This window comes from Zosterops lateralis, assembly GCF_965231275.1.
Source record: "Zosterops lateralis genome assembly, chromosome: 13".
NCBI classification, from domain to species: Eukaryota; Metazoa; Chordata; class Aves; order Passeriformes; family Zosteropidae; genus Zosterops; species Zosterops lateralis.
Genome location: NC_139773.1, coordinates 8,919,759 through 8,943,483, shown reverse-complemented (window position 1 = coordinate 8,943,483; position 23,725 = coordinate 8,919,759). Strand labels below are relative to the sequence as shown.

The following is a 23,725-nucleotide window of genomic DNA, read 5'->3' as shown; positions in this document are numbered from 1 at the left end:
GACAGAGCCGGTAAAAGGAGACAAGGCTATTGAAGCCTGGGGGAGACGTCCCCAAGCAGAGTGATGGAGAAGACAGACGGGAGATGCGATGGCAGCGCACAGGACATGTACAGGACCGTGATTTCGGTGTTTTTGGCAGGGAGTCCCCCCGGGGCAGACGGGGGGGGGTCCCGGGCAGCCCAGCCCGTGCGGGGCCCGTGTGGGAGCCGCTCCCCCGGCGCGCCCCCGCCGCCCCCGCCCCCGGCGCGGCCCCGCTCCCGCTCCGCCCGCAGCCAATGGCATCGGCGGGGCGGCCGCGCGTGTGGCGCCGGCCCAGCGCGGGGGAAGGCGGCGGGCTGTGCTCCGCCGCTCCGGGCTCTGCTCCTGCCAGCGCCGGCCCCGCTGCCCCCCGGCCCCGCCGGCGCCTGCACCATGGACTCGGACTCGGCCGAGCTCAGCGAAGGCGAGCTGGTCTCGCCCGCAGGTAAGCGGGGCTGCGGCCGGACCGCGCCGGGACCGGGGACACCGCGCCAGGAAGGGTCGGGTCCTCTCCCGTGCCCGGCTGTCGGAGATCTATTCCCGTGCCCTGGTGCCGGGTCCTTTTCCGTGCCCTGGTGACGGGGACCCTTTCCCGTGCCCTGCTGAATGATTCTTTCCCGTACTCTGCTGCGGGGTCCTTTCCCGTGCCCGGCTGCCGGGACCTTTCCCATGCCCTGGTGCCGGGTCCCTTCCCTTGCCCGGCTGTATGGTCCTTTCCCGTGCCCGGCTGTACGGTTCTTTCCCGTGCCCGGCTGTATGGTCCTTTCCCTTGCCCGGCTGTATGGTTCTTTCCCGTGCCCGGCTGTATGGTTCTTTCCCGTGCCCGGCTGTATGGTCCTTTCCCTTGCCCGGCTGTATGGTTCTTTCCCGTGCCCGGCTGTATGGTTCTTTCCCGTGCCCGGCTGCCGGGGGTCCCTTCCCGTGCCCGGCTATCGGAGATCTATTCCCGTGCCCTGGTGCCGGGTCCGTTCCCGTGCCCGGCTGTGGGGCCCCTTTCCCGTGTCCCGAGGCAGCCCCGGGAGCGCTGGGCTGCGGGCACAGGGCACAGGGCAGCGCCGGCCCCGCTCCGGCGGCTCTGGGGATGGACCCGGGGCTCGGGGCGGCCCCGCTCCGCCGCTGCCCGGGGTGCGGGAGGGCTGCCCGAAAGGGCTCTGACGTGACAGCGCCTTCAATCGCAGCTCTGGCGCAAGCTGAGGGTTTGTATCCAGAGGCTGCGAAGTTTTCGGGGGGTTGGCGGTGGCTGCTCCGCTCCAGCAGCAGCAGCAGCAGCACCGCGCCCGGCGCTGGTACAGGAGGGAGACAGACCCCCCTCCGGGCGGGCACGCAGAGCCCCCGGGCCCTGGGCTTTGTTTGCAAGTCTTAACTTGTCACTAGGAACCATGCTGTCTGCTTGCTGCAACCCGCATAGTTCTTGGATGAGACAGAAGGAAAAAAAAAATAAAAACCTCTCCTGCCCTTTCCAAACCTTCACGTTCTCGCGTCTTATGCGAAACAAATGGTGGGTGATGTGCCGTGGTCAGAGCCCGTCCTGCACACACGGCAAAAGCGGGGACAGCAAACTCGTGTGAGGCACACGGAGGTAGGTTCGCTCTGCCAGCACAGCACGTGGCCAGGGATGCTCTGTCACCTCAGGGCCACACCCCTGGGTGTCCCACCCTTGGGTCAGTGCTGCTGTCACCCTGCCCGCGGCACAGCGGGGTCACACACACACACAGGACTGGGCTGTAGGGGTGTCACACACAGGACTGAGCTGCAGGGGTGTCACACACACAGGACTGGGCTGTAGGGGTGTCACGTACACAGACAGGACTGGGCAGCAGGGGTGTCTCACACACACACACACACACACACAGACAGGGCTGGGCGTCAGGATTGTCACACACACGCAGACAGGACTGAATTGCAAGGGTGTCTCACACACACACACATAGGACTGAGCTGCAGGGGTGTCACACACACAGACAGGACTGGGCTGCAGGGGTGTCACACACACAGGACTGAGCTGCAGGATTGTCACACACACACAGACAGGACTGAGCTGCAAGGGTGTCTCACACACAGGACAGGGCTGCAGGGGTGTCACACACACACACAGGACTGGGCTGTAGGGGTGTCTCACACAGACTGGACAGGGCTGCAGGGGTGTCACACACACACACAGGACTGGGCTGCAGGGGTGTCACACACACAGGACTGAGCTGCAGGGGTGTCACACACACACACAGGACTGGGCTGTAGGGGTGTCACACACACACACAGGACTGGGCTGTAGGGGTGTCTCACACAGACTGGACAGGGCTGCAGGGGTGTCACACACACACACAGGACTGAGCTGCAGGGGTGTCACACACACACACAGGACTGGGCTGTAGGGGTGTCTCACACAGACTGGACAGGGCTGCAGGGGTGTCACACACACACACAGGACTGGGCTGTAGGGGTGTCTCACACACAGGACTGGGCTGCAGGGGTGTCACACACACACACACACACACACACACACACACACACACACAGACAGGACTGAGCTACAGGGTTGTTACACACACAGAGAGGACTGAGCTGCAGGGGTGTCACACACAGGACTGGTCTGCAGGGATGTCACACACACACACACACAGAGGACTGGGCAGTAGGAGTGTCTCACACACACAGGACTGAGCTGCAGGGGTGTCACACACAGTTGGCACCTGGCAGATGCTGAGCTGTCACTGACACCAGGTGCAGAAAGGAACCTGTTTGACCTCCAGCTTCCCACAGTGGAAGTCACAGACATCTTTCTCTGAAGCCATTTAACTGGCATCAGATGCAAGTTAAGTGCTATTGGAATGGTGCCTGAAATAGTCCCAGTGATCATAATAAATCCAAATAGAAAGTTGCCATGTTATGTTATTAGATCTTCGAGAAAAATCTTTCCACTATAACCAATCCAGGACATGTACTTCATCCCAGCTAACACCCTTCTGCATCCCCAAAAAGAAAGATTTGAACACCAAAAATATACTAACTAAAAAGGCAGAAAAGCACCAAATATTTTGTGAAATATTTCACCTGTCCTATTAGTACAGCAGTGATAAACAACAGTAGGAAGTCATAAATGTGTTGTCTAGTCTCCCAGCAGAACATTTTATAGCATAATCTTAAATCTGATTCAGTTTTAGGTATGAGGGGATTTACTCTTGATATGTTGCTTTATGTTTTCTTACTTGAGATCTAGAGAATTAAAGATCAGCAACAGGTCACAGAGCTCCTTACATTCACAGAGCTCTGTTAGGCTGAGTTTACTTGCAAGGACCACCAACAGCTGTAATTTTTTATCCAAACAAATCTTCCAAGCCACGCATGGAGAGCAAATTACAAACATTATGTTTATAGATAAATTAATATACTAGAGCTCCTGCCAACTATTTACTCCTGTTCTGAGTAAGCTTTTCTTTTAAATAAATTTAAAATAACCATCCTTAGAGATTGCCATAAGTGCTTTTCATGTCATCACTTGCTAGCTGCCAAGAGGTGATGTTCATCAGTCTCCTTTCCTCTTTTTTGTTCCTTCTTTGTACTATTTAAGAGCAGAAAAATCTGTTATTTTGGCCATACATGGTAGATGCCTATGCAGTAGAATAAAATTGGAGTAGAGAGAAAACTTGGATGGTTTGTCTTACCCAGCTGCAATTTTTTTTTTCTGCACTAAAGAATTACTTGTATTACTTGCTCTTTGTATCCCCCATCATCTTCTGAAAAATAGATACATTTTTTTGCTAGGTTTCCTTTGATCTTTTTTCTGTACTCTGCCATATGTGTAGTGCAGGCTCTCTCTGTACGTGGGTGTTCAGCAGTCGGGCTGTCAGTCAGTGCTGCAGGCACAGCAGCTGAGGGGCTGCAGGCTGGGCTTCAGCCTTGCTGGGGGAGCTGCACACCCCACAGACCCCAGTGACCCACGGCTCACAGGGCAGGCACAGTGCCTTGGGGGAAAACTCCTGGTGATGGTTTGATTTTGGACACTGATTTTAGTACAGCGAGAACCTTGGACTGAAATCAGCAGCCCCAATGTTGAGCTCGCTCTCCTCATTCCCAGTCCTCACACTTCCCCGGGGCTGGCACAGCTCAGGCTCTGAGCCTGTCCGATTGTTGGAGCCCAGTGTGATGCAGCCTGCTTTATCTCCAGGGCTCCACTGTGCTGATGCAACACAGATGTTTAAAGAACAGCCCGTTTCAGGGATTGCAGTTCTCTCCCAGCCTTTAGTTCTGTCCCATGGAGTGGCACCCCTGGTATTCCTGGGCTCACAGGGGTGTGCAGGAGGGTACCCAGGGCACCCCCACATCTGCCATACACACGTGGCTTCCAAGAACCAGCTGCAGTCTTGCTCCAAGATCCCAGCAGCCTCGTTTGCTTTAATAGCCCACTTAAAACTTGAGTCTCAGAGGAGGCAGAAATATTTTTTCTTTATTTATTCCGAACATGTTGTCGCAAGAGCATCTTCATATTCCTTTGGTGCAAACAAAAAGCTCCTTATATGTGAGCAGTGCAAGATGTTAGCTGTACTTTAAAGCAAACAAACAGCAAAAACCACCACACCTCTAACAACATTCAGCTCTACAGCCTTGGCTCCCACAAGTCTCCCACACCCATCTATTACTGCTTTGCACTTGAGGTGTCTAGAGGGTCAAAAAGCTTTGGTTTTCAGAAAAGGTTACTCATGAGACAGACTCCTATTAAGAACATTAAACAGGTCTTCATGATTCTGAAACAATTAAATATTGTGGTGCAAAAGAAGAAAAGTTACATGCTTAGTAGCCAGTGAAATTTCTAGTTTGACTGTAGAGGTGACTAGTCACATTCTTTTTCTTGTCCTGCAGAAGAGCTTTTGAGAACTGAACAGGTGATCCTAAAATAGAACATTGTTCTCATTTTTAATGTCCACCTATTGAGAGGTTGGGTTTTTAAAAAGCCCTTTTCAATAGAGTAATGGTCTCCTTTTCCCCAGCTCTTTCACAGTTGTCCTGCCACATGAAAGAATGATCCTCCATGTCATCTTTCAGGGTAACATTTCACAAAAATTCAGGTCATCACCAACAGAAATGATTTTGCAGTGGGTATGGAAATTCTGCATATAGGAGAGAAAGGGTGTGAGACCTTCACTGGGTGTGCCTTGTCCTAGGTTCTCTGGCTGAAACAGGCAGGAATTTGGCCCCGTAGCTTTTATGTGTACTGATGTAAACCTTTATACAAGTCACTAAGTCACAACATGGATTTTCATGTTTGTTTTAATGGAACTGTTATGCTACACTAGTAACAGATGATATCCAGAGGCTAAATTGCCTGTATGGTTTCTGAAACAATACAGATGATCCTCATGAAGTTTAACATACTGTGGAGAACAAACTGGTGCTGGTCCCTTCTCTGGGTTGCCTTCCACAGAAGTCAAAAGATATTTGGCTTAGGAAAGAGCAGCTTGTACTCCAAGTAGAGCTCTAAACTGGTGACAGGGGTTTTGTTTTTTAGGTTTTTGAGGGGGGTTTTTTTTGTTATTGTTTTTTTTAAGAATTGACAGTGTGAAGCCTACAACTTTGTATAATGTCAAGGATAACAAAATGAATTTGACCTTATCACCAGGCTCAGATCCATGAGGGAGCCTGATTATGACTTCAGTACATCTTCAACAGAGCCGAGAACTTACCCTGGAACTCTTAGCACAAAAATGTTAATGCAGTTAAAATTATTTGATAAATGATCTGAGCTTCTCCCTGGACAATAAATAAATACTTAGTAAAAAAAACAGCAGATTTAAACATTATTTACTGGTGCAAAATGACCTTTATGGAAATGAATAATTTTTTAGACCTGTAGTATTATTTGATTTGCAATGCTTAGCAAGTAATTCTTTCTGAGAATTGTTTATCATGTTATGTGAACTGCCTCTAGTTTTGTGATGTTAATCTTTGAAGCCTGTTACATATTTTAATCACTGTTTTACAGAGTAAAATGCCGTTCAAGAGTTAATATATTCTTGTAAATACAAAATTAATTAGAAAGTATAATGAAGACTTTTAAGAAATATTACCTGAGGCATCACTAACATGCTTATGTGTGATGTATAGTGCAAGTAGGCATTGTTTAACCTTTTGCTGTATCACACCAGTTGAAAAATATATCCTTTGCCCCAAGAAATACTTGTGTGAAGACGAAGGGGTTTGGTTTACCAAAGTTTTGATTTATCCAAATTTTGGTTTATCAAAGTTTTGATTCTACGTAGAAAGTTCCAAATCAGATACACAATAATATTTATTAGACTTGAGACAAGCCAGAAGAAGTGGTAGATAACATATTCTAGGCATGAAAACTAGAAAAATATTTTAAAAGCGAAGTTTTTTTTATGAAGTTCTTTTTAGCAACTGCCTAATAAAGAGTTCTCCCTTCCCTTTCTGCTGGAAAACAAAGGAAAACAAAGCTAATTGAAAAAAAAAAAAAAAAAGATGGACAGACAACAGCCATGAACTAACACGCCATGGGACCTGTGCACCAGGCTGTTACAGGGGCTTCTGGATCACACTGCAAACTGAGGCCAGCACAAGCACTCTCTCTGCCAGGAGAGTGGGCAAGGGATGCTTTGGGATGAGCAGGCAGCAGCAGCCAGGGCAAGGATGTGAGCCAAGAGCCTGCCTGGGTGGATTTTTTCTTTCAGTGTTCCCTCCAGGAATCACCTGGGCTGCAGATTTGCATACAGAGCCCTCATTAGCACAGCAGCTGTCAGTTAGAGAGTCTTGTCCAGCAGGGGAAAAAAAAGAGTAAAAACTTGACAGGGAAAAAATTCTAACCATGCTGTAAGGATAATAAAGACCATAAATAATCTCACTTTTATCAAATTGACTACACCTTGGACAAACAATAATTTAGTTGAACAAGTTGATTTGTTCAGGGTTTTGTTCTTAAAATCAAGTGGAAACAAGAACTTCATGCAGCACTGGATGGAAGCCCAAGCTTACCTGCTTGTGCAAGATCATGGCCCCACCTGAAATTTTGATGCTGCTAGCAGTCATGGAGTGGAGAGCCTCCACTCTCTCTAATATGTGGCTATGGACAAGGAATTTATGATGGCATATTAAATTCCTAAGTCGGAATATGAAGCAATTGCTGCCACACAGCAATTATTGACCATTCCTGTCTGCCTTGCCAAAGGTCTGGGATGAAACTGAGTTCTATTTAAAGTGATATTTTGGCACTAAGGAATGACCTGCACAAAGCAATGAGTGCACTGCCTCAAAAACCTCACACCTCCCCTTTGAAGAAATAAATCTTTTAGCCTTTCATCTCCTCTACAGCAAAGACTAAAAAGTCATGGTGGGAAGAATAAGTCACCTTATTTAGCTGGTAACAGAACAATCAAGCTATAAATCCCAGGTAAAAAGGACAACAGTAGGACAGATGAGAGAGTTTTCCTGAAGACCTGGCTTGTCTGAGAAACCTTTGGCACTTGCATTCTACCCACAGCAGCAGCCTTGGGGAGGTAGGAGAGCCCTGTAACTTTCTAGGAGACCTCACTGTTTTATCTGGTAAACTAAGCAGGGCCTGGCTGTGAGCCCAAGCAGTGGTACACAATCCTCTAAACTGTTTATCTATTAATACACTTCCTGGCACTGTTTCAGCCCATGCCAGATAGCCTCCCACTAAACGTCCTGGCATGAGGCAGAGGATGACAGTGGCCAGTATGAATTAAACATTTGGACTGTGGGAAAGATTTCAGCCTGTATCCAGATGGCAGCACAATGCATGGACAAAAGGTTCTGTGCTGGTTTATTTACAGGCAGAGATCCTGTGGTCGGAGCAGGGTGCAGAGGTTCTTCACTCTTCCTGTGGCTTCTGATGCCTGCTCGGGGCTGTCCAGGCTGTTGGGCTGCTTGGGGACCCTGCTCAGGGCAGCTTCTCTGAGCTGAGACCTGTGTTTGGAGCCTTGCCCAATTAAAAGTGTGTATTTGCTGCTTGCCTGCAGAAATCTCTGTGCCAGTTACATTATGGGAGGTCATTTCATGGGCTGACAAGTGCAGCTGGAGGAGATTCATGGGAGGCTGAGACTTGCTGCAATAACTACAACTGTATACCCAAGCCTCAAACATCATCTTGAGAAGCCAAGCTGAGCTCACACATGGGCTGGTAGCCAGTGAGTTTTTCTGCTCTTTAAGGCAAATATCTTTAACAAAAAAGGCTGAGAAAGAGCAAGAGTCACTTTGATGTCTTTTCAGTGGTCACTAACCCCTCCTTGGTACAGATGCTGGTTTATGTCAAATTTTAGCAGCTGGCTCTGTTCAACCTTCCTGCAGAGGAACAGACTGACCAGTCCCTCTGGACAGGTGCAGATTTTGGCTGACATCTGTTGATATAACAACACAAAATAGCATTATCTTCCTGCCCTATCTATGGAACAAACACTTCACCATGGAGACATTCTCTTAACTCTTCTTACTAGTGCTAGTTTAATATGAAAGGTTATCTTCTGAAACACTAATAGTAAAAGTTAGCATAATACCTCACTTATCACCATCTCATTCCTGGCATTAACTTTGTTTATCCAAGCAGTTTGTGTTGCAGGAAAAACTAAATTCTTTCTTTCTCTTTGAAGAAATGTATTAACACCATTATTGTGTTAGTGTTTCCTTTCCAAATAGCTTTCCATTTACTTTTAGAGCCTATAGTTTACATGGTCAAATCACTGACAGGTGCAGATCAAACAAATACAAGTTTCTAAGACTTTTCAAAGTTGGGGGTATTTTTTATTTTTTTTAATTAAGATAACCATCTTTCAGATTATTTTTTGAACAAAAGCTCTGTGCCATATAGTGTTATGCCCAGTGAATTTCTGTAGCTTTTGTTTACTTACATTTAATTTTAGCTTTGTGTTTTTGTGTCTCATTTCCCTCTAACTCCCAGAAGTGAGAAGGAAATAGGCTAAAGGTAACAAGGATGACCTTCATGTTCACTTCAAAGCAAGTTATAGTTGGTACCTCACTATTTTTATACATTATTAATCATCTCCACTGTTAGGAAGAATGTTTACTAGTAGATACAAAAGTAATCAGTACAGTCATTATGATGCACAGCTACTGGGTTCATTAGAAAGTGATAAAGAATTGGTGAGGAAAAATATTGGCTGGAATGACAGGTTTAAGAATGGGATAAAAAGTTCAAGCCTAAGTATGTGTAAAAACCACTTGCACAAACTTTGTACAGTGCCAGTGTGTCCCCTTCTTACCCCCTTGGAATAAAACCCCAAGGGTCTGTATAACTGAGCGAGGAAGTTTCTCTGCAGTGATTAAACCTCACCTGTATCAGAACCTGGCTTCTGCTGTCTGCATCTAGCCTGACCTCAGCTGAGGCTTCTCTTACCTGCATTTGTTTTTAAGAGTCTATTTCTATACCAGTTCTTAAAGGTCAGTATCAGATTATCCTGCATAAGAAGGAAGGATGTAACACTTTGCATCCTTGGGGCAGATATAGCTGAGAGTTTACTCTTGCCTGCAGTCCTGTCCATTCCTCTCCCCCAAAACAAAACACCACAGCCAAACACAAAAGCAACAAAAAGAACAGAAAACAACCACTGAAATCCCCCAGACCTGTACACTCATCCAAAACAGTCACCACTGGCATTTCTCTGTAGAGCACTTCCCTTTACAGAAATCATACAGAACTGATGGAAAGCCAAGAACAAATTGTCTTAAGGACAGATGAATACCAATGTTTTCCACAATTCCGTGATTTGACTTGGTAGTTTGGATTAAATCAGATGCTGCAGGGCTTAGAGCAGTCCCAGTACTGAGCTGTTAATCAGCTGGCATCTCTTCATCCTCCAGGCCAGGATATCTCCTGTAGTTCTGAAGCCAAACTGTGAGCTAGAGCTCCTGGCTATTGCTCACTTCTGCACAACTTTCTCTTGAACTTGTTGATTTTATTCTGTGCTGGCTGTTTGAAAGCCTGGCTGGGGACAGCCAGGAAACAGCCACTTTCAGTGTTATGTTGCCACATCCTTGAGCTGGTATCAATGGATGTTTCCATCCATTAGGAGGTGTCACTGCACCCAGGGAGGACAGGGAGACTCCTCCTGCTTTGAGAAAAGGCATGTGCAGAGGGTGAGGAAGGTCTAAAGTCTCCTTGCACCCTCACTTTGGCTGCCCCTGCCACCAAGGAGGCTGAGGCCCTTGCAGGAAGGCAGGTACCCAGATTTTGGCTATTTTCTCCATCTTCTAACCTCTAGAATACTTTAAAATTCTCTCTTTTCCTACCCATCCTCATATCTTACACTAACAGTTTGTGTTCATTCTCCACACCTTTCTAGCATTTAACTGATCTCTCACTTCTCCCAGTCAATATGCTGTTCTCCTCAAGCCTCAAATCTTCCAGTATTGATCTGATTCTTTTCCTTAACTCATTTCTTCTCAAATGCTCTTGGGTTTATGATTTCTACCACTAAAAAAAAAAGGGAGTAAATGTTGTTAGGTTATATTTCAAGAAAGGGGAAATTGATGAAAGTAAGATACCAACTTGGCATTGATATTAAAGGTTCTAGAAACAGGAACTAACCTGCCTCCTTTGGCAAACAAAAATACAGACTGTGGGCTTGCAAGTGGGACCAGGAAAGTTAATTTGATTTTGAAATACTGAAACAGGTAGATGCAATATTTGCCAGAAGGCAAGAACACAATAGCATCTTCACAGATAACTAGAGCCCAGCTCTTTCCAGAATGCATTCCTGAACAAACAACTCCTTGAAGAAACAGTATCTCCTCACCCCTATAAGTTCAAATCATTGGGCTTGAATAGCAGATCCAGGGGAGAATTGCATCTGTCACCAGACACAGAAGTCTGTGGCTGTCACTGAGCAAAGGAGGTCAGAGGAGGACACTGTTTTCTAGTGATGCAGCTTAACTACAAGGAATAAAGGAGACCAGAGCCTTGTCATTTTGCACAGTATTTTGTGGAACTACAAACATGCAAGTCTCCCTCACACAAGGCTACAAATATATATTTATTAAAAAGTGCTTTAAAAAAAATCAGTAGAGAATTCACAGAAATTGCCTCTAGAAAGCAATCAGAAGCTTTAAACAGCTGTGAAAAAGCAGTGAAGGCAAAAGATGTTTCTGTAAACTAAACTCTTCTTCACTTGGGACAAGAATGTCTCTCAATTTTCTTCTGCCAGTGAGACAAGGATGAGAGCACAGAAATGCACTGAGAGAGGCTTCAGGGGAAGGGCTGAAGCACAGGAATTTCCAAGTAGGTACAGACTCACCAGAACACCAGCACAGTGCCTACGTCCACCCTTCCACTCTGCTACTGACTGGCCTGAGCTGAATCAAACTAAAATTGAGCCCATTTTGCCCTTTAGGGGGTCAGCAGCCACCTTGACAGGCAGGTTTCATCTTTCATCACTGGGGAAGACTAACACGGTTCCCAGAAACAGGGTCCCCATTTTCCACCTCAGCATCTCTCTCTGGATTGCTGCCTCTGCCCAGCAGGCAGGGAGGGCACAGCTCTGCCCTTCCCCACTGGCTGGTGCAGGGCAGCAGGACAATCTCCCAGGACATGATTCTGCAGCCAGAGTCTCTCTCAGATTGCCCAGAGCTGTGTCTGCACTTGCCCATCCAGCTGGGGAGGATGAGTAACAAGCAATTGCTCCTGCACTGTTTGGAGCTCTGTGTATTTACCTTCCCCAGCTGCACCAGGGAAGCTGTGCCTTAGCAACACAGGAGTAGTATTGAAGAGACAGGTGACGTGTAGGAAGGGAATTCGGGGTGATGGTGGGGGAGAGATTATTCAATGTTTTTCATACTTTCGTATAACAGAATTTAATTTCCTTGAAGTTGCTGCAGTCAATGACAAGCAGAAGTGTGCACGTGAAACACCTCCGCCTGAGCACTGAAATAAAGCATGACTAGGCATACCAAATAATCCATGCAGACTGCAAGAGGTTGTTTAAAAAATAATTATGTACTTGTCACTGAAGAGGCTTTTCTATATTTGTAATTCCTTTTTCCTCATAGCTTGGTCTGATGGAATTCAGATAGCATGTGTGCCATTATGTTAAACAACCAATTCTGGAGTGCTTCACTTCTTCCCTCTCTCCTACAGGCATTAAAGCAGTAGTTACACTTAATGGGGATTATTTTAAGGACAGTTAAGGCCTATGCTTAGTCACTTCATCATTGGCTAAAATACAAACTCTGCTTATATGCCATTAAAGAGACTGAAAACAAATCTTTAAATAAGTACTTAGCTTGCTTTTAAAGCAATGTGGTTTCTTTACCATGATAAAGTGATAAAAATACATATGAGATCATAAAGCTCACAGCAGTTTCGTTGCTGAAGAAGTTTTAGAGCTTGAATTCTCCTTGAATTCATTTGGTTTGAAACTTGCCTTGGTCCAGCATTTTTTTGAGTTGAAAACATTTTTTATACAAGCAGCATATGACTGAATATAGCTAAGCTTTTTTATACATATGTAAAGTGGACAAAAAATATTTTCCTTCAGTAAGGAAATGCTATATATAGAAAAAAGCTGAAGACTTTCAAGTCACAGACTTCAGTAGGTTTGTTAAGACCATCCCCAGGGAGGCAGAAAGACAAACAATAAAAAAGCAATTTCCTTCACAGGAACATACAGAACATCAGAAGCACCTAGTAAAGAAGACAGGGTTGTGCAGAGTGGAAGTTATTTATCCTGTTGGGTCATGTTTTTCACTGTACTAATCATCATTCCCTGTTACTATCAATGGGAGGTGCACACCCATCAGTAGGTAATGCTGAGTTTTAAATCTTTTTAACAAATGTCACAATTTAAATAAGCCAGAGAAGGTGTAACCTCCACAACTCTGAGATACTCACTGTGGAATAACAGCTCTGGGGAAGAAGGGATGCTCCAGGGCATTATTGTGCCATCAGAATCACAAATCCAGTGGGGACAGAACAGTCTCTGCCCCCCAGAGCTGCCCCAGGAGCACCATGGCCAGGAAACTGCATCCCTGGGGGGACATAGTGCTGCTGCTGCTCCTCAGGGGAAAAAACCTGCATCCAGACCCTCTGCAGCTTCTTCTCAGACCTTGAGGATGGCAGACCTCAATTGTGGCAGGAGTTGGACTAGATGCTCTTACTTGATTTTTTTCCTTCTCTCTCTCTCTCTTTTTTTTTTTTTTTTTTTTTTTTTTTTTTTTTTTTTTTTTAGCAGATACACCACAAAAGAGTTGATATGAACACAAACACACAAAATTTCACTTGGGCTCACAGACACACAGTTTTCACAATGACAAGGGGGAACCAGGAGCTTGTCTATAGCAAGTAAAAATTAATCTTGGGACAGTGCTGCCTGAGCCATTGAAAGCAGGGCACTGATTCTGCAGTAGCACAGTTATTTAGGTAGAACAGACATCACAGAGGAAATGTTAGATGGCTGCACTGGAAGGGTTTAGGAAGGAGATGAGGATGTGCATGGATGTGTCAGATTTCAACAGATGGAATGCTGATTTGGGGTTTATGTAATTCAGAGATGTTCTAACAAAGTACTTGGGGGACAGACATTCAGAGTAACAGAGAACAGCATTATTTGAGAAGCTTTGCCATGTTTTCACATGCTCATTTGGAAAAAAAGATGGAAAGAAAATATCTAAATAATTTTTTCCTTCATAAACCCCCCCAAACACAATATAATAAAATACACAAAAAACTAAAAACAGAAAACAGAAAAAAAAAAAAAAAAAAAAAAAAAAAAAAAAAAAAAAAAAAAAAAAAAAAAAACCTACAGTGTCAGGAATCTTTTCTTTGTGTGGCATCCCAGTTAGGTTTGTGCACAAGTAACACTGTTTTCATATTAAACAGTGTTTAATATTAAAATATTAGTAATTAATTAATAATTAATATTAGTACATTGAAAAAGGCATCTGTAATCTGCATATCTTTCAAAATACACCTTGCAACTTTAGATTTCTGTTAAATAATGCCTTCCTGAATTTCAAAGCAAATAAAACTGGAAATTTAAGGACACTGTAAAGATACTGGGCTAATTTCTTTGTGCAACCTCCCATATGATAACTTCAAAATCTGGTGGATAAAGTACTGGGCTGACAGCAGGATCTTAATGACAGCCTTGAGCAAGTTTTTCAGTTGCATCTATTTCTCCTCCCATTCCTGGTCTTCTTTGTCTGGTTTTACCTTCACTATTTTTAGGCGAGGAACAATTTGAAGTTATCCTGTGTTACTTTGTTTTGCTCTTCCCTTTAATATATTCTTAGTGAAATGAGGAAAGCCATTCTCCTGGAGAGAATTTGCCAGAAAGGGGTTGGCAGAATTAACCTGCTGATGACTGCTGGTGTATTCTTTGATACAAGTCTTTGGAGGGTGGGATCAAGCACAAAGAAAGATCCATCAAGTGGTTGGACACAGGATTTCTCCCATGGTGTAACACTACATCATGCAGGAGAAACCTGCAGTAAGTCACAGTGAAAGGTATTCCCACCCCACACAGAGCCACTACCTTCTTTACAGCCCAAGTGTCAGTCCTTGCACATAAAGGAGTTTGTGTGTTATTCACATATATAACCCACCTACACAATAATCTTCTCAAGAGGTGCTCGCTGCCAAGCTCACTTGTGTGCAGGCCAAGGAATATGGACATTTTCCAGTCCTGTCTGTTCAGACTTCCCCGCAGGAAGCTGGCTTCCCAGGGTGTGAATTTGTGCTTTAAAGCCATCTGCCCTCCACTGCTTCATCTCAGGCAGTGCCTTAGTGGAAGAAACAATAAATCCTGTTCAAAGGTGACAAGGTCTGGTAACCTGGCACTAACCCTCAAGTTCTACAAAGCCAGATGAAACCTGGCCTGAAATACAACAAACTCCAAAATCAGGTCCAGGCCAAACACAGCTTTTCATTAATAGAGCTCTGACAGTCACCTTGCCTGTAGAAATACAGGTTCAAGACTTGCTGGTAAACAGCTGTAGTGGATAGTCTTATTTTCATTCTCTCACTTCTCAAGGTCAGTTTATTTAACCTAGAAATGAAATCATGCCAAGACAACATTTTCCACACTCACACATCCTGGAAGAATGCTGGACCCTGTTAATGCAGAGAGGGATCAATGTCTGCTGGAGACACAACAAGAGGCACTCAGCACGTTTGGAGCCAGGGAGATCCAGCCTGGCATCAGGAACATCAGAGTTGCAACCACTGAGAAGGAGCTTTGGTCTTTAGGAAGAGATCAGACAACTATCTCTTCTGGCCTGCTAGCCTTATCTCAGAGGAAGGAATGGATTAGATGACTGATACGAAGTTGTTTTCCTTCAATCCCAGGTTTCTATGGCACTAAAACAATACAGAGCAGTTCAAAGCTTAGCTGGGTGATGTAAACAACCATTTTTTACACCAAACCTGACTCACTTTCCATGTGAACAGACAGAATAACCTTTGCCAAAACTCAGTCCTTAACTCCATCTCATTTTAACACTGATAGTCTCTTAGATAAAGCCTCCAATCCTTCTGGAAGGTGTAATTTCTTCAGTCAATACCCGTGTAGATTGCCCCATACTAACATCAGCCAAACAGCCCTTGCCAGCTGTACCTCATTCACTGATCAGTTACATTATGACATTAATGTACATTATGACATTATGAATCATGACATTACAGGTGATTTTTAACACAGACATGGCTTTCCAAGGTGCAAATGCAGGCAGTTCAGTTGCAGAGACTCATAAAGACGGCTGAAAAAAATTTTAAAGAACACACTTGAACATTCTTTTCTTCCAATCTGCAGCAAGCCATGAAAACATAGATGTCATTAAGCCACGATATCAGATGCCATTTGTGTGTATCCCATGCTGTCAGATCACTTGCACCATCCATTCTTATCTCCCCAGATTCACCTCAGGTTGGTTCCTCCCAGCATCACCTCGGGTTCTGCTGATCGCTAATTGCTGCAGCAATTGTCCTGCACAGTGGGTTGGCCTCCCCTGTCTGGAGGTCAGTGTTCCTCCAAGGTGCAGCCACCTTCTGTGCCAGCTGGCTTTGAAAGCAGAAAAAGAGCCAGTCCAGATCACCAGCAGATTATACCTGGTGGTCTGTCAATAATATAGCCTATAGCCACCCTTGACACCTCATGGCAAACTTCCCCCTCTTAATTAATAGTAAAATAGATCACCCACAGGTAGTTGTAGATGTAACTTGACTAATGCCTACTAGAAACACTTTGTGTATAGAAGTTACACCTGGAAAAAAAGGAAGGTGGATTTTCATTAAAAATATACTACCTACTCCCAGCCTACAAACTGGTGATACATTGATTTACAGCTCAACAGTGCAGTGAGGCAGGAGATAAATTAATACCAAGTGTAGGTGCTGAGGAGCAGACACACTTTCTGTCAAACTGGACAATGTAATTTTATACATTAAACATCTGGGGTTTTTATTTTAATCTTGTTATAACAAAGCTATATATAGCAGGAAAAAAAGAGTCTTACTAAAGTAGAACTATTCCTGAAGTGACCTAAGATAGACTAAACAGACCATCTGTCTTAGGAATCTGATTTTTAACCAAAAATAAAAAGGAATGTTAGAACCTATGAGTTATAGTTAGCCTTAGTCCTTTTTTCACAGTGCTCTAACTTTCCCCTGGAAAAATGTAAACAGACTGAAAGAGGGGGAGGAACAAAAAAGGGTTTTCTAAAGTTTTATTGCCTAGAGGGAAGACAAGGGGGAAAGTCATTTTTCCTCTCAGGGAGGGAGCTCCAAAGTCTCTCTGAGCTGTACAAGAAAAGCACATCAGAGCAAATTACTGAAGTGCAGTGCATGAACGAGACTACTGTAACAAAGTGATTGGCATCATGTTCAGCTATGCTGCTGCCAGAAATAAACTTATCAAGCCTCAATGATATTCATTTGAATATTAAAGGAGATGCACATTCATTGCTCTTTTAGATGAAAATAAAATACCTCAGCAGAAAGCTGCTAAACTTGTAATAGAACAGTATTCCCAAGGACCGTGTAAACTTGCACTACAAGAGAATACCCTTTCTGTGAACTCCTCTAGAGCATGGAGAATGTACTTATTTATACTGATTAATCCAATAGTTTCCTCTCTTTGTTTCAAATTACTAATGAGTATCTCTGATTAAAAAAAGGCAGCAAACCAACCAACAACAACAACAACAAAAAAGCTAAAACCAAACACAACAAAAAAGAAACTCACACAACCTAAAAATCCAAACATTGCCAAACTAGCTTTACTTTTAAAGTCAGAGAGTGAAGAGGTGTCCTTTAAACCCATAGTCAGACAAGCTGGTGGAGGTGTTACCACACATAGTGCCAGTGGAATTGACTCCTTGGTTCTTGCAGAACTTTGCCAAATGCCCTGTCAGACACCACTATGAACACATGACTAAAGAATTGTAGCATCAGATTTTTCCAGTTAGCTTCTTTCAGCAAAAAGAATGAAAATCTTATACAAGTAGTTGGATCCATTCTCAGTTCCATGAGATAATGAAACCTAACTCCAGCAGCCATGCAGACAACCCCAAGTTCCACCTGGACCTGCTGCCAGAGCAACAGAGAGGACCACAAAGCCCTCCCTGTGCAACCCTCGTGGCACTGTGACAAAGCCACCATCTCTCACAGAGGTTTTGCCAGCAGGCCCCAAGTGCTGCTGGACAGAGCAGTCCCCAGGTGGGACCAGGGCTCCTTCCAGCCCAGCACCAAATGTCTCACAGCAGCAAAACCCCAGGCAACAACAATTTTTCAATATTTTTGAAAAGCACTGACAGAGCTGTCTTGCAGTATAAAGTTGGTTAGTACACAAAATAAGTATCTTCAGATCAGAGTAAAGCAGTTTAAATGTTCAAAATACCTTATTAGGATTATGAGGAAAAACATAATTACCAATTTTCCCCTAATAAATAGATGCAAAACAATAAATAGATGCAATAGATGCTCCTAATAAATAGATGCAAACAGAAACAATAGATTTTTGTTTATTATATAACACTTAACAAGGCCTAACCTTGCAGCTTTAGTTTGGTAGAACTCCCACCATGTGAGGAATTGGTGCTAGACATAAGTCATTATGTGGGAAGAATGCAGGAAATATTTTTCTAATTAAGCCTTACAAGTTTTTTTGGAGTAGCTAGCAGGTATCAACAGCTCTGGGGAAGTTAAATGCTTAAGTGTTATCATGGACTATGCAAATCACACTGTCAAGAGCCTGCAAGGGACACAGCACTGAAGTGGGGAAATAGAAATTTAAACTTGATTTACTGTCCCACTCCTAGGTTAATCTAGGTGGAAGTTCTCAATCTGGAAATGATGTTATTTGGGTCTCTGTCTCACATCCTTTACCATATGTTTCATGGTTGCTAAGAGACAGCAGCATTACAGCAGAGTAATCATTGGTACTTCAGTCTAAATTGTGGTTAATGAGCTGATGTGTGAAGTGGGATCCCCACCAGGAGAAGAAAGAGATCCCGTTTATGTTTAAAAGCACAAACCAACACAACTGACAAGCTGAGGATTCGTTCTCAATCAAAATATTCAAATGGTAAAAAAAGCTTTGGAAAGTTGACATTTCCTGGGGTGGTTTGTAGCACATGGGTAGAATAAGGAATGATGATGAGCTGTGTCCCAAAATCTGTCCTTTCACAGGCCTTAATGAACTTTCTCAGCTTGGGTGTGAAATCCGATGGGTACAAAACCAAAGATGATGTGATTGGATAAATTAAAACAAAAGGAGTTTGTGTTCTGACATGGATAATGTCTACAGCAGGGCAAGGTTAACAGCTTATGAGAAGGTGGGAAGTAAAAGATGCTACTGGGATTTTTTAGATTTGATGGTATAATTTTATGTAGAAATTATTTGGGGCTAAAAATGTTTAGGATACATAAAAATAGTTGATTGTCCTTGTCTTCTGCATTTATCATTTACCCAAACAAGGGTAAACATCATGGTCTTGAACAGAAATAAGTCTTGGCTGTGTCATTTGCCAGGGAATTTTCTAATTAGTGTCTTTGTTGTACATAGCTGTAGTCAAACAGTCTTGTCATTTGATTTCCAAACAGGAGTGAAAATTCAGTATTTCATTAGGAAAGAACAATGAACAAGTGCCTGATATTTGAAGCTCAGGGCAGATCTGTCATTCTCTTTCTAGCAAATTTGGGGTAGCAGTGATACTGTTTTTTAACTAAGTCAAGTAAGAGAATTTTAAATACCTCAGAAACTGATTGCTGTGAAAGCATTTCTTTTTCTTTGTACAATTTTAGATAATACACAATTTTCTTAAGTTCTTCTTGGAGAGGAAAAGACTATTTTGCTTTAGTGTCTTTTCCCATTTCTTTTCCAAATATGGATGTTATGGAGAGACATTTCTGAGACAAGTGCAATGAACTCCTCTGTTCTTACTGAGCAGAGACTCTGACAGACTATCTGGATGCTAAGTGTTAGCATTAATAACCATCCCAATCTATGCTGTTACTCTTCATTTCAGTAGTTATTTTTAAGAGCCAAAATGCTTTGTGTGATGGTTTGTTAAGCAGGATATACACTGCAAACAAAAAGATATTTGTGTTCGTCATGCTTCAAGAGTTTTCAAATTACAAAAACGTAGAAAACATGTTTTAGATCTTTATGTGTTAAAAATATGTCTATTTTTGTGTGTGTTGCTATTTCCACTCTAGGATTCAAAAGTTATTGCTTTGATTGTCGCTAAAGCTTCTATTTTCCTTCCTCTCCCTGATGGTAGAAAGATTCATACATCTTGTAAGAAATCAATGTTTATTTCATTTTGCTACTGATTGGGATGTCAGAGGGCTTTTAAGATGTATTGTAAATAAATAGTTTGAGTGAGGCCACACTGGCTGTGCCCCAGAGGAGAAGCTATGGTAATTTTTGGAGCAGCCCAGAGCTATTTTGGACATGAGCTGGACAAGCAGCTGTTGTCACTGGGGCAGAAAGAGGTTAAAGCAGGGGTGGATGCAGCCTGACCCAGGAGAGGAGGATCCACTGTGCAGCCAGGAGCACATAATGAAATGAATGAACTGAGCAGAACTGGGGGTGGAATTGGGATAAAACTTCCCTTTCTCCCACTCCTTCATCTGTTGATCCCAGCTCAGACTGTGAAATTCATATGGGTAAAAAAGACACTCATAAGATACACTTCAATAAGGACTGAAGAATGTATCTTGCTGAGGGCTTGTGTTGGTCTTCAGCAATTTAAAGAGCTCTACAGGGATTCTTTATATATCTTATTGCCCTCAAATAATCTAGTATTAAGAAAATCTTCAATTTTAGCAGTGACAGATCATCTGTGGTGGATCGTGGCTGGTAAGAGTTTCACAGAAGCTTGCTGGCTGGGGAGAATACAGTTTTCAGAAGCACAGTGGACATTCCACAGAAATCTGTTTAAGGCCATTGTGTTTGAAGTACTTTATTACTCTTTGAATGTCACTGTGAAAATGTAGTGAGGTGTGTTTAGCTCAGTGGGATGGTGAGTTTTGTTGCCAATTCCCAAATCTAATGCACCATTTGGTTATAAGGGATGTTACTTGAGGGACTGACAGCCCTATCTGGGCCTGGCAGAGTGGCTTTACATTTTTTAAATGGGACTAGTCTGTGAGTAAAACTAACCATGAGTTGGAGTAGCTCAACTCCAATAAGGACAAACTCATCCATAGTCTTGTGAGTGCTCTTTGGCTGATGCCTCACACACCATCTCTCTTCTGACTTGCTCCTCAGGACTGCATTTCCCTGGGGTTTCTGGTGTTCTGGCTGTGCAATGTAAAAGAAAAGCAGGGATGTTCTGCACATGGTCAGAAACCCTGCCCAGGGCACATCACTCACTACCTGAATTCTGTCAGCAGAAGACATTCTCAGGAAGAGCTGCCATTGTATGGTCTCCCACACAGAGATGGTTGCAGCATCAATGTACGTGGTACTTCTGTGCCCAGAGCACTTGGGGTCCTGAAACCAACCCAAACAAACCTTTATTGGAAACAGTAGACAGGTCTGGAAGTACCAATCCCTTAATGGCCAGGCAGTGTGGCAGGGCCATTCCACTCTGTGGGAAGGAGAGTGTGCGTCAAGCCCTGCTCTACCTGCAGGACTGCTGCACATCATTGTTTCTGGGATGCTCTTGGAAAGGGTGGTGGAGATGCAGACATGTGACAAACAGATTTGGCTTCCCAAATCCTCTGGCTGAAGCTCCTGTGTATGGCATGGGCAGCAATAGCCACCATTGCAACATCTGAAGTGTCACAGCAGAAAAGGGAGGAGCTGGCAGGACCTACAGACACTGGGCAAGGACTGCATTCCTGCATTCCCACTGGCAGGCTCTGGCACATCTCTGTGCTCCAGTGTTTCAGCTTTCAAAGGAAGCTTTTGGAAAAAGGCTGTGGAACAGCCACTCAGTTTCCACTTGACAGAAAGCAGCACTTCAGCCCCACTAACTGTAGATTCTTTTTAGAGAACGACCCTAGAAATGAATCAGTAAAAGGCACAGCACAAAATAGGCTGCTGTTTCAACTGTTCCTACTGCAGAATGCACTTGTGTTGGGCTATTTCTGTCTTCCTCATCCAAGAATAATTTCCATCATTTTAGATCATTTTTCCAAGTTACACAAGCTGGTTTCATTTTCCAGCATTAATGAGAAGAAGTCTTTACTTAAGTCTTGTAAATGATCATGGGTGAGTAGATGAACCTGTAACAGAGCTAAATAAATATGCCAGATACCCAAATGTGTTTGTTATCTACTCCAGAGCTCTGAAAAAAAAAATAAACAATTCTGATTAGATCTTTGAGTGGCAAACTTCCAATCCCAGCAATAAAGGCAGCCCTATGTGCTCAGAGCTAACATATTTCTTCAACACAGAACAAAGTGAACTCTGCAGCAACGATGACTATAACCAGCTATGGAAAGGAATAAGCACTCCCAAGGAATAAGTACTCAATAGTCTACTGCAGTGTTTTCAGTGTTCTATTTAATTTTGCAGATTATGTAATTTTTTTTCAGTTCAGAGTGCTTACAGTGAATTTAGGCTTATAAAGACTTGACTAGGTTTTCATAATTTCCTTTTTCTCAGACATCTTGGAAAAAGTTCATGGGCTGCTGTGGTCTGGGTATATCCTCCAGGTCTACAGTCTGGGACTCAGCCTAGAAGATATAAAGATATGACTCTCTATTTGTGCTTCACCCAGGAAATAAACCTTGGGAGAACTGGGGGATTTTTTCTCTATCAAGAGCTGGTACCAGTGCGATACCACACGTGAGTAGTGGTGCATGACCTCTCTGTAAACATCTGAGCTTCAGCCAATGCAAGGAGGAAAGGGAGTACTTTAGGGCTTAGTGATTTTTTTGTTCTTGTTGTTCAGCATTTTTCTTTATAATTATTTTGTTCTTTATTTCCCTGCTAATAAATTAGACATCATGGGCTTTCATCTGTCTCTTTGTATAACCTGCCCTGCACAGGCACAGCCATGGAAGTCGATGCTTTCAGCTCTGCACTCTTTATTCAGGTTTTCTGACACAGTCGTTATCAAAGATTGAACATTACAAATATAAATAAGCTATCAGAAGTTACAAGCTTTGAAGCTTTCTATAACAACTGGTTCTAAATAAAAGCAAGGACTGAAGCACCAGCAGCAGCAGCGCTTATAGGGACAAGAAAGACACTTTTCATGTAGTGAGCACCTGCAGAGACTCCTACTGCTCACCAGCACATGAAAGGAGAGCAAAGAGGAGACGTGTGAGACTTGATTGCACAAGGTTAATACATTGTCTGTTTGAATAATGAAAAAACAGAAACAAGAACACAGGACACTGAGAAGTTAAAAAAAAAAAATCCAAACAAACAACTCAGTCTGATTTAATTGGAAAACATTACTTGGCTGGCTTCTTTAATAATTGCTGGAAGCCATCCCAACTCTTTATATATTTAGAAGTGATACAATTCAACTCGTAAATAATTTTTTAATAAGCGACAGTGCTCCCAAAGGATGTGATTTAACCCTTCAATGTGTATGAGAAATAGGGTTGTTCCTTTCATGCTTCACGCATTTAGAGAACATTTTATGATAATAAATTTTCTGTTTTGTATTTTAGAAGTGGGATATCACAATAAATGCATTTGCTCTCCTATGAAATGAGAAAGGCTTTGGACAGCAGGTAACAATAACAACTGAAACAATAATAACGTGCTGAAAGAATTAGTATTACCAGTCCTATGGTGTGACAGAGATGAAATTATCATTAGGGACATCTACATAAGTATATGCAAAATTAGGTTTGATTAAAAGGCAGTCTTTGTGCTGCAAAATCTAGTGGTGCTGTGTTGTCATTGAGAATGAGAAATTTCCTGAAAAAAAAAGTATGTAACATATCCATGCATAAATATGTATATATATACACACAGATTTGCTGAGGTTTTTGGTTTGTTTTCATGGCTTTGTTTGGGTTTTTTTTTTCCAAAAGCAAACCACGTCTACATGACCAAGGTCAGTATCAGCTCTGTTAGTCTGAAGAGGAGCACTGAGCTGGATTCCCTAGTGCATGGGGGAACAATTCACTTTTTCTGCCAAAATCAAGCTGAAAACCTGGGAGATTGATAGGAAGTCACGAGGAATTTTAGAAAAAATACATGCACTTCCAACAGTATTTCAGCCAGCCAACATTTTCTGTCAAAATAGCTTAATAATTCCA

At 43.3% G+C, this 23,725-nt stretch overlaps 1 protein-coding gene across 1 annotated transcript in view; it reads left to right on the top strand.

The window, feature by feature from the left end:
• Positions 1-395: 395 nt before the first annotated feature.
• Positions 396-23,725, top strand: part of TNFAIP8L3 (TNF alpha induced protein 8 like 3) — a 44,864-nt gene continuing 21,534 nt past the window's right edge. The window contains exon 1 of the mRNA XM_083870751.1: positions 396-463. Coding sequence (XP_083726877.1) covers positions 412-463 — 52 coding nt within the window. The 5' untranslated portion in view covers positions 396-411. The remainder of the gene's footprint in view (positions 464-23,725) is intronic.